Genomic DNA, 12175 nt, shown 5'->3' with positions numbered 1-12175 from the left:
AATTTAAAAAAAAAATAATAAATTAAAATAAAATAAAATAAAATAAAATAAAATAAATACAGTACAATAAAATATATTAAATCAAAATAAATTTAAAAAAAATCTTTTCCCGTTTGATTTATGTCTGTACCCATTTCATCCTTTTGGACTCAAATGTTCTTATTAATCTGGGGGACTCATAAGGTCTTGGTCCCTATTACAGAGAGTATGGTCTTATTTTTGAATGTAGAGTCTAACAAGAGTGAAGAGAAATTGCTGTGTCTTTTGGGCAATATATCATATTCACAAAGCCTGATTTCTTCAGTTTCTTCTGAACAAAAACTTGTTTTATGTTGTACTTCAGACATAATTCTGTCTATCTAAAAACAAAGCTAAAAGCTTTAAAAACATCTCATCTCTTGAGAAACATTGTGAACAACATTGCCAGATGATTTAAGTTGGTTTGCGATTTTCTCTTTTAATTAATGTATTATGTATTTTTTTTACATTATACAGTTTTATTTCTGTTTGTGCTTTCATGATCAGTTTATTTCATTAAATTTTCCCCAATATTCCCTGTACTTAACTCTCTTATTATTATTATTATTATTATTATTATTATTATTATTATTATCATTATTATTATTATCATTTTCTTTATGTTGTGTGTTCTATGTTATTAATACTGTAGCACTTTGAGTTCACTATGAATGAAAAGTGCGGTACAAATTATTATTATTTATTACTGTTTGTTTTGTTATTTTATTGTGTTGTTAATAAATTTGAAAAAAAAAAGTTTCGTGCGTGACTGTGCGTCTGACGTCATCCCCCTTAGTAACCCTCGGCGGCGTCTCCAAGAGAGAAGGCAACAAGATGGTGAGTTTAATTTATCGTAATAATTAGCCATTAACTGTAAACATCACGCTCCAATTGTGCAAACACCAGCTTTAAGTGGCGCTGACTTGAGTTTATTTGGGGTTTAATGTCTCCTGCTGTCCGCAACTTGCCGAGAAAAAAAAAACATTAAACTGCAAAAGCTGCCTTGTTGCTTCGTTCAGTCATCAGCGGAGATTAGCTTAGCAAATTAGCTGTGTTTATCTCCTATTTACGTACCGTTAACCGGCCTTACTCTGAAACAAGCTGCCCTCAAGGTTCAGTAAAACCAAAGAAGATGATGTGAGTCGCTTCTAACGGGATCTGCTGTTGTCTTTAGTTTACTGGTGCTGTTAGGAGCTCATCGTGAACAGTAGAAATGCACTCACACGGCCTGTTAGTGAGGAGCCAAGAGATGCATTTCTACAATAGCTGATGTGCAGTGCTCCCCCTCTCCTCCTGGAAAAAGCAACTTGTTTTTTTCCATCGCCTGTTGCAGGGATTGCTGTCCATCCTACGTAAGCTAAAGAGCACACCAGACCAGGAGGTTAGGATACTACTGCTGGGTCTGGACAACGGCGGGAAGACCACCCTGCTCAAACAGCTGGCATCTGAGGATATCAGCCACATCACCCCCACACAGGTATGCAGGAATGGTTCATATGCACACCAAGTAAATGTACCCGTCTGTGGAGCGGGCTGATGTAATACAAAGAGGATGGGTGGCCTTTAAATTATCACATCATCTTCCCTTGATGTTTTGTGTTGTCTCCAGGGTTTCAACATCAAGAGCGTCCAGTCTCAGGGTTTTAAACTGAATGTTTGGGACATTGGAGGCCAGAGGAAGATCAGGCCGTACTGGAGAAACTATTTTGAAAACACTGATGTGCTGGTGAGTGGGGTTTGCTTTGTTTCTTGTAAAGTTTACCAGGCAGTTTTAATCCGTTCATCCTTGGTGAAGTTTATCATACATGTGTACTAAGGACCTGTTGCCCTGGCTAACAAGGAAAATGTCCATTTTGTTTCAGATTTATGTCATCGACAGCGCTGACAGGAAGAGGTTTGAGGAAACAGGTCAGGTATGTACAGTCGTACATTAAAGCATATACTGTAGAGCTGCAACTAACAATTATTTTCATTATCTATTCATCTGGTGTTTAGTCTCTTTTATTAATCATCTGGTCTTTAAAATGTCAGAAAACAGTGACAAATATTTGTGACATCTTCAAATCACTTGTTTTGTCTGATCAACAGTCGGAAACATACAAACATTCAATTTACTTTCATATAAGACAAAGAAAATAGGAAAATATTCACATTTGAGAGGCTGAAACCAGTGGACTTTTGGTGTTTGTGCTTAAAGAATGACCTAAATGAATAATTGATTATCAAAATTGTGTCAGACAATTAATCAACTAATTGTTTCCATTATAATATAGTTTTTTACTGGTCTTTATCAGGGTCCTTTTAAAGTCTTTTAGGGCAGGTTCAAGCCAAGTTTCCTGAACAAATTTCATATCAGATACAAGACTTTGAGAATTCTGAATGCTGAGCATTAAATTACAAGACAAAGTTGAACTAATGGTGTTTTTTTACATATCTGACACCAAATCTATTCAGTGCAAAGGCTTAATAATATATCCAGTGTGTGTTGTTATGTTAAGTTATTTTATTATTTTTTTTGTAGTATTGCACTTTTTTAGTATTTTATCAGGTCAAAACATGACACTTTTAAAAACATTTGAAGTCATAATATGGGCAGAAATATGTGTCACTAGAAACTTAATTTGAATCATTTATATTTGAATTTGTATCTTTTTAACTTGAATAATTGCATTAAAAACTGAATTTGAGTAACATCATTTGAAATTGAATTTATTAGTTTGGAACTGAATTCCAATGAACTTGAAACTGAACATAATATTATGAATGTTTTTGATCCTCGAGTGCAGATTCACAGAAATCCTTTTTGGCCAATCAGCACTTATGTTATTGACCATTTCCTTCATTCTCATTGATCCATGGACTTGTAGTGATTTATGCACGTTGAAGAATGTTTCTTTCGATCATGGATGAGGCTGGGACTGGGCTGTCCCACTCAAGCCAAAATGTTACCGTGGCGATGGATCAGGCACACAACGCAAATCATAAAACTACAGTTTTTACATAGAGCAGAGAAAACACTTCAATCTTTCGAAATATCCAGTAAATATCCAGCTCCTATTAGTCGTCAATATTGTTTAGAGAAATAGTGGTTACAGTACGTGAAAAAGAATTCTGTGAATCTTCCTCAACGACCGACCCAACGACGTCTGTCTCAGTGAACTGAAACTGAATTGTGAGAACTGAATGTAGAAGTTTATAGAGTTGAATTCTCAGTGAGGATCAAATACAGTTTCACAGCAAATTAATTCAATTTCATAATATTACATTTAGTTTCAAGTTTAATGGAATTCAGTTCCAAACTAATAAATAAAATTTCAAATGATGCTACTCAGATTCATTTTTTAATGAAATTTTTTAAAGTTGAGCAATTCAAATTCAAATATAAATGATTTAAATTCAGTTTCTGGTGACACGTATTTCTGCCAATTTCATAATTCCTGTCAAATCTTAAATTATCTGTGACGGATTATGACTGAGTCCAACTTTAAAGTCTACAGCTCTGGTTTCTATTAACAGCATTAGAGCACTTCTTCTTCTGTGACAGTTTTATTGTCTTTATGTTTAATAGACAGATGTGTGTGTGTGTGTGTGTGTGTGTGTGTGTGTGTGTGTGTGTGTGTGTGTGTGTGTGTTTTGTAGGAGCTGGCTGAGCTGTTGGATGAAGAGAAGCTGAGCGGCGTTCCAGTGCTGATCTTTGCAAACAAGCAGGACCTGCTGACAGCCGCCCCGGCCTCTGAGATCGCCGAGGGTCTGAACCTGCACACCATCCGGGATCGCATGTGGCAGATCCAGTCCTGCTCCGCCCTCACCGGCGAGGGGATTCAGGTGAGCATACAACTCCAGCTTCTCCTTTTTTTTTTTTTTTTCACTGTTTCCTGATTCTCACCGTCCTGCTGTTTCTCTTCGCTTCCCTTTCAGGAGGGCATGAACTGGGTCTGCAAGAGTGTCAACTCCAAGAAAAAGTAGCTTCGCTTCTAGACTTCCACTACTCAGGAGGAACAGCTGCAGCACATACACTCATACATGTACACTGACACACATGCGCCCTCCTGAGCCTTAATACAACGGGATACACCTGTGAATGTACACACACTACTAATCCAACATGGACTTGGAGTTTTTAACCCTCTGCATTCCTGTATCGCTGATGTTTACTAATTTCCATACATCCTCCCATGTTTTCTTCTCCCACAAAAGAGGAGGGGGGGGAACTTCAAAGGGAACCCATGCCAGGAAGTCAACCCCCCTCCGCCCCAGTCTACCCACGTCACCGTCACCGTCCCAGCCAATCCCAGCCACCGTCCGCAGCCTGTCAGAACCTCAAACATCCCAGTTAAAACTGCTGTCTTTCATTGGAATTCCAGCATGTTCTTAAAACTCTTTCACACGCTGTCCTGGAAACCAGCCCCCTCCTCCTCCTCCTCCTCCTCCCCCTCCTCCCATCTCCATCTTTTCTTCATCTCATTCTTACAGGTTGATATGTGTTGTTTTTTCTTTCTTTTTTTTTTATCATTCCACAATGGCTGTAAGCGCTTTTCCTGCTATGGCTCTGTTTGAAGTGAGGTATATTTTTGTAATTGTTTTATTTATGGTGAAGTAGAGTGTAGAGTGCTTTCAAACAACAACTGGTGTAGCGTGTGTGTGTGATGTCAAGGATGTTGGAGAAACAGTACGCTGTCTTCAAACTCTCCCCACTAAAGAATGATACTTGTACATGTTAATATGTATAAAACAAATTAAATGGTTAAGAGGATCTACATTTTTTTTTTTTTTGGACCAACTGTAAATAGCTCGGCCCTGTGTTCATATGTTACATTATGCACATGTTATAGAGTATACGTTACCCTGCTGTACTTTGTAGTCTATAATGTTTGCATATGTAATATATGCTGGCAGATTTTTAACAGAGTTATATGTCCTGTATGTCCCAATGCATTTCTCTGTGCGACTCTCGGGTAGTGAGGGAATTTCACTCTTTAGGCATTTCCTTTTGATATTCTTGAATGTAATCTGTCCAGAATTGAAGGTACTGTATGTGAATAAAAAGATGAAAAAAGACAGACAAATGTTTCAGGAAATCATCCGGTTATTAATAAATTAATCCAAGTTTCGTCTTCTACTTATAAAGACTGTTTTTCACTCAGATCATGGAGGGTTTTTTTTTTTTTGCGTGTGTATAAATCGAACCAGGCTCTAGTGGTCACACATCGTAGCAGGTGGGGTCAGCTGTTCGTGACAACAGCTAAAGCTTGTGTGGAGAGGCCTCTGTGGGAGACAGCAGCCAGACTTTAAGAATCAACACTGAAGAGAGTTTAGAAATGTGTTTGGATGAATATAGTCAGTGGTGGAAAGTCACTAAGTACTGTACTTAAGAACAATTTAGAGGTACTTTATTTGAATATTTTCTTTTGATGCTACTTTATATTTCCACTCCACTACATTTCAGAGGGAAATATCGTACTCTCTACTCCACTGCATTTATTTGACAACTTTAGTTACTTTTCAGATGAAGATTTGACACAATGGATAATAACACATTGTTAAAGATGAAACCAGTGGTTTCCAACTTTTTTGGTTTTTGATGTCTAACAAAAAGCAGTGTGTAGTCAGGGTCACATTTCAGATGTTTATGAGTTAACGGCTGCACCAAATAGTGATTTTTCCCTCTAAACTTCTCACATGGTTTCAACTCAATAAATCTTCAAATGATCCAAATATTTCACCAAAAATCAAAGATTAGAGTCCAAAAAAGATTAGTCCAAAAACTGAAACTGTTTTTTCTTCTTTCCTCTCCCATTAATCATCTCATGACCCCTCTCATATTATCTGGTGACCCTTTGGAGGGGCCCGACCCCTAGGTTGGGAACCACTGGACTAAACTAGCTAACTGAATATAAAGTAGTTGAAACTAGCTCCACCTCCAGCAGCTACAACAGTAACATGCTGCTCTAACACTGATGCTTCAGTATTAATAATCTAATGATGTTATAAATAATAATATATCAGTCAGAGGGACCAAACCACTACTTTTACTGCAATAATTTACTACATTTAGCTGATAATACTTATGTACTTTTACTGTAGTAGGATTTTTCATGCAGGACTTTTACTTGGAATGGAGTATCTTTACACTACACATCTTTACTGTATTGATACTTTTACTTAAATAAAGGATCTGAATACTCCTTGTATTGTGAAATTACACAAATTACAGAATAAGGGCTCCAATACAATACATCTGAAATCAAATTTTGTGTGTGTGTTCTCACTGGCAGGAGCTTCAGGCAGGTGGTGCTATACAGTATCCGCCTGCCTGGGTAAGTGATTCATGGCCTGCGGCTGAGCAGGAGAAGCTGTGCAGCTTGGATCCAGCTCCGAGGCGTGTAGAGCCTGCTGGCTGCAGTTACGCATGAGACCACCAGCATACCTGGATCGTCACACTGATTGCACAGAAGAGGAGAGTGAGGGTTGAAAACATCCATCTGACTGCATTGTGGTCTTCCCCCTCGACCTCTATTGTGCTGTGGCTCGGTCTCTGATTAGCTGATACACCTGTGCTGGTTTTGGCTTCCTATAGAGGCTTGTCGAGTCCCTTGCGAGCAGTCACATATAACTGCAGTCACATGACCTCTATTTTCTATACATGATGATCACCTCCTGCTGAATAGGAGCTATTTTTCAGAGTCAGAGCATGAAATCAAGCTGATTGATACACATGAATATCATCCTTCTGCAATCACCTGAATGGTGCATGTACAGGTACTTACAAAGAAAACAATCTGCAGTTTAAAATGTGCAGGAAACTAAATGACCATGTATTGCTCTAACGGAGAACTGTGAATGACAATAAAGCTGTATATTGTAGAGAAATGGCTCTGTATGTGCTTAGAAGCCAAATGAGAGGATGGATTTCTTTCTGAGACGCCTGGAAGTGATTCATCTAGTCTCAGAATAAACTACACCAGCGCTGATTTATTGTAAATGAAGGATTATGTCACCCAAATGCAACATTATGGCTCTTTCATGTGTTTTTAATAGTTTTAGCCACGTTAGCAGATGGCGTTGTCAGCCTGCCTATCAACCACTTTGGTCCAAACTGAAATATCTCAACAATTATTGGATGGATTGGTGCTGACATTCATGGCCCTCAGAGGATAAAGCCTAATGACTTTTTTATCTTGCGCCATAAACATTTAAATTTGTCCAAAACTATGATTCATAACCAAAAACCTTCAAAACAAATGACGCCCCCATCAGCCTCAGCTGTACTTTGATAATTAGCATGCTAACGTCCATGGTAAACTAAGATGTTGAACATGGTAAATATTAAACCTGTTAAAAACAGCATGTTAGCATGCTGATGTTAGCATTTAGCTCAAAGAATTGCTAGTGTGGCTGTAGCCTCTTGTTAAACAGTGGCTTTACAGCTTCAGGCTGTTGCTACGTGTTATTTGAATTACTTAATTGTTGGTTCTGGTCTTTCAACTCTACTCTAATACATTGCTGTCTAAAAGTAGTTGAGCTAAGAGTATAATTTTAAAGCTTCTCGAGGCAGTGTGGGTTTTAAAAAGTTGTCTTTGTCACCTACAGACCACTTCCAGGTCGTAAATAACTGCCCAGCAGATATTTGGAGGTGTTACATGTCGGACAGTACGTGCCTGCTGTAGGAACAGTGCGTGCAGTGTGTTTTTACTTTGCGTAACATTGTATGTGACTGATTCAGTGGGCCTCAGAGACATGCAAACAGCCTCTTCTTCTCTCACAAAGATGCTCATTGTCCAGCATTTCCTTTGCTCTCAAACAGACAGAATGTACTAATATTGTTCCACATTTCTGGCTCTTTTACCCTTGTTACTTTCACCTCTGACATAGCACTGTGGAAATACAACACACCCTGGGAGCCACATGAACTTGAAGGCCTTTAAAAGATTGATAGCTTTGAACATGATGAAAAACGTACATACTAACTAAAAAGACTAAGAGTCTGCAAACAACAAACAACAGCTCTGTGAAGTTGAACTTACAGCTGTGCTCACAATGACAATGCTAACACCCTGATGTTTAGCAGGTATATAACCATGTTCACCATCTTAGTTTAACATGTCAGCATGCTAACGTTAGCACATTAGCACTAAACACAAAGTAAAGTTGAGCCTGATGGGAACGTCATTAGTTTTTGCAGATATTAGTCACGTGGCAACTAGCTTAAAGTGCAACGCCATTAGATGCTCCAATTGACTCCCATTCAAAAAGCGTCAACTTCTCTCTAGCAATTTTAACTCAGTCATTATTTTTCAATGAGTCATTATGGTGTGTTGGTGGTCTTTTTTGGTAATTATTGCTCCGTTAATAAGATTTGAAGGCTTATAGTATCTTTGATGTCTGCTGTGTGGACATTGATTGACAGCTGTGATTGATAGTTGGCTCAGCTGCTGCTCTCCCCGCAATGAGTCGGACTACTGTTGCAATTTTTCGGTTTAATAGTATTCGATTACGTTAGCACACTTCAGTTAAATAAGCTGTTCCCCATAAACTAGTGTTGTCTTCAGTCCGAGGTAGCGGGGCGTGTTTCCAGAGCGTGGAGGGCGACACCCTGCACCCCTTATTTGGAAGATCCTGGCTCATAAGCTGCAACTTTATATGATGCGTGTTACTAACTTGGCTTCTTCCCCGCAGTTTTTGTGCTTTCTTGTCTTGCAGGAAAACCCAGAATCCGAATTGTGGGCCATTGCCACGGGGATGGTGCAGCGATGGTGGCGTGGTCCTGCAGGTGTCCTGCCTTGACACCTTCTCCGGCTATTATTATTCCTAGTCATATCTCTATTAATACTATCATTGTTATTGTTATTATTGTTGTTATTATGCTTCTCTGTGTCTCTCTCCCCCTCCCTCCTTCTTTCTCTATCAACCCAACCGGCCAAGGCAGATGGCCGTCCATCTAGATTTCGTTCTGCTTGAGGTTTCTTTCCGTTAAAGGGGAGTTTTTTCCTTGCCGCTGTCGCCAAGTGCTGCTCATGGGGGAATCGTTGGGTCTCTCTAAATTTAAGAGTACAGTCTAGACCTGCTATATGTGAAAAGTGTCCTGAGATAACTTTTGTTATGATTTGGCGTAAATAAAACTGAATTGAATTAAAATTGAACCTTGGGCTTTAAAACCGGCTCCAATGCAAACCAGTGGGTGACGTCAGACCTCGCTACGTCCATCTTTATATACTGTCTAGAGTATTAATTTAAAAAAAAAAAAAAAAAAAAAACTGAACAAATTTGAGCCTGATGATGGTGCTATATAGAGTGTTAAGGGTTCACCAAAGTTACTTTAATTCACCCTGGCGGGAACATGAATATCTGTACCAAATTTCAAGGTAATCCTTCAGATAGTTGCTGAGATTTCACTTGAAACCACAAATGTGAACCTCATGGTGCTGCTAGAGAAAAGGTGTAGGGATCCTCAAGGTTTTTAGGATCCATCTTCTGTGAATCATGAATGTCTGTACCAAATTTCATGGCAATCCACCAAATAAACGTTGAGATATCCACAGTCGAACATCAAACAGTTAATTTTCTTTTTTGCGGTCTTTTCAGTGTTTTATCTGCATATGTTCTTTTGGGAATCTTTAAGGGAGCAAACAAAAAGTTCTGTGGTTTTTTTTATCAGTGAATAAAAGCATTTCCCCTCACGGAGTGTGTGTGTATGGGTAATTTAAAGGAGCCAGACAGTGCGAGAGAGAGTGTGTGTGTGTGTGTGTGTGTGTGACAGAGATACATATCAGGGACGTAGGCAACCGGATTGCTGCCTTTCTCTCTCCTCATGGATCAGACAGCTGTTCAGCAGCTGTGTGCACAAGTGTGAGAAAATGTGTGTGTCAGGAGAGAGAGAGAGAAAGGGAGGAGTGTTTGTGCGAGTATGTGTGTGTGTCAGAGAAAAAGATAGAAAAGCAGCGCTGTAATTTATGCTGCACCTCCGACCCCACAGTTCTTGGCTGCCTCTGTCTCTTCTGAGGTTTGCTGACGTGAGAAAAAGGCAGCTCATCAGAAATCAGCTTCCACCAGCTCACCAGGGGAAAGACGGGGGAGTAAAACGAGGGTGGCGCAACATGATTAAAATGTTTGTTTTTACGTGTATATGAAACACTGATTGTCATGAGAGGGTAACTGATGTGTCTGAATGACTACATAGTGTACAAAAAAGTTCATTGTTCACCTTAAAAAGAAGTAGATGACTCAAAAATCTACTCACCACGAGGTCTATTTAGTAGCTTTTTTTAGAGCTTTTGAATGATTTTCCTCAGCATGTTGGCTTAGACTCAAGGTTACTCATTGACCTTGAAAACCGCAGTCAACAAAACAATCTCATCATTAAATTACTATTAGAGGAATAGTTTTTCGGAAATGCTTATGGCTTTATTACAGATAGTTAGATCATAAGATTGATACCACATTCATGTTTGTTTGTCTAAATACAAAGCTAGAGCCAGCAGCTGGTTAGCTTAGCTTTAAAGCTACAATGATAGGTTGAATAATCAATCGACAGAAAGTTAATCTTTAACTATGTTGATATTTTTGATTTCTGCCATTTTATAGACTAAATGACTATATATACCAAATAATGAATCCATAATGAAAATAATTCTTAGTTGCAGCCCTACTTAGCTTAGCAGAAATACCGGAAACAGATAAACAGTTAGCCAGGCTCTGTCTGAAAGCTAACATGTTATATATGTTGTTAATTTATACAAAAACGTGTAAAAACAATATGTTGTTTTACGAGGGGTTATGTGTCAAAGATGCTTGTATGTGGATTTTGTTACCTTGACACCAGGCTAACTGTTTCCACCTGCTTCCAGTCTTTATGCTAAGCGAAGCTAACCTAGCTGTAGCTTCATACAGATATGAGAGTGGTGTCAATCTTCTAATCTGACTCTCGGTGAGAAAACGAGTAAGTATACTTCCAAAAATATTCCAAAAGCAGCTAATGTACCTAAAAATCTTCTGGAATTCTGGAGCTTTTGCTCATATTACATGATCTTCCTGATTGAAAAACCTTCATTTTCTCACCTGAAATTTAATTTTGTTGCATTATCCATCACATATGTGGTATTCAAAATATGACATGCTGATGTTTCATATCAGAGTGTATATATAATTTAGCCTTTAACTGTATTCATTTCTTTTGTCTTTTCTGCCTCTTTGTATTTTGATGTGATTTATGTCGAGTGTCTGCTGTGGCATTTTATTTTCCCTTTGGTCTATATATCTATCTATCTATTTTCAAGTCTTAACATGAACTCATGTCTCTTAAAATAGTTTTTATTTCATTCCCTTTTCACTCACTCAAACACTAGTGGATCATCTCTGTAGTCTGAACAAGATAGAGGCTCAAAGTGCTGGGTGGGGGAAAGCAGTAATGCAACAGCTTAATCAGGCTGAGGGGAACACACTCACACTAACACACACACACACACACTCTGACTACTCATCTCAAGACTCGTTCTCTCCATCCTGTTTTCTCTCTGCAGACCTCCACCCACACACACACACACACACACACACACACACACACGAGCCCCACAGGAGATATTTAATGTTTTATTTTAATGGTTTGTCCTCTTTTAATGTGTCTTTTAAGACAAATAAACATACTAAAAGATAAATTAGATAAACAGTCAAACAGAGAAAAGGGCAGCCAGAGGGGTAATTTGCATGTACTTGCATTGCAACAGCGGCGATTGCATGATGTTAGGGTACAAGTGGGAGGATGCCGTGTTTTTTTTAAGGTCATATGAAGACCGAGCAGATGACTGGGTGGTGATGACTTATGAAATGGAAAACAATAGCTGAGCACGAAACAAATACTGAGATTCTGTGTTTGTACAAACAGGAGAAACGTTTAAGGATCAGTCCAGGTGATATTCTATATTTTTCATAAAAGACCAAGACAAACGATGAATTGATCCTCATTAAAGCCTGATAACTTCCTTTGACCAATAGACCTCCATTGTTGCTAGCAGCTATGTGAGGCTGTGCTTTCAGGGGTGTTTTGAGCTACATGCTAATGTCAAAGTGCTAATATCCTCAAAATACCGATGCTACTGTGACATGCTGATGTCTAGCAGGTATGTGTGTATCGTGTTAGCGTGCTAACATTTGCTACTTAGCA

General features: G+C 38.7%; 1 protein-coding gene across 1 annotated transcript; it reads left to right on the top strand.

Annotated features, from left to right (window-relative positions):
* Window positions 1-814: 814 nt before the first annotated feature.
* arl3b (ADP ribosylation factor like GTPase 3b) lies at window positions 815-5064 on the top strand. The gene is made up of 6 exons (XM_067575757.1): window positions 815-855; window positions 1352-1495; window positions 1628-1744; window positions 1881-1931; window positions 3658-3843; window positions 3937-5064. The coding sequence occupies exons 1-6, from the start codon at window positions 853-855 to the stop codon at window positions 3982-3984; spliced, it is 549 nt and encodes a 182-aa protein (XP_067431858.1). The 5' UTR covers window positions 815-852; the 3' UTR covers window positions 3985-5064.
* The last annotated feature ends 7111 nt before the right edge of the window (window positions 5065-12175 follow it).

This window comes from Thunnus thynnus, chromosome 20 (genome assembly GCF_963924715.1).
Source record: "Thunnus thynnus chromosome 20, fThuThy2.1, whole genome shotgun sequence".
Lineage (NCBI taxonomy): Eukaryota > Metazoa > Chordata > Actinopteri > Scombriformes > Scombridae > Thunnus > Thunnus thynnus.
This window is presented reverse-complemented; position numbering and strand designations above follow the sequence as displayed.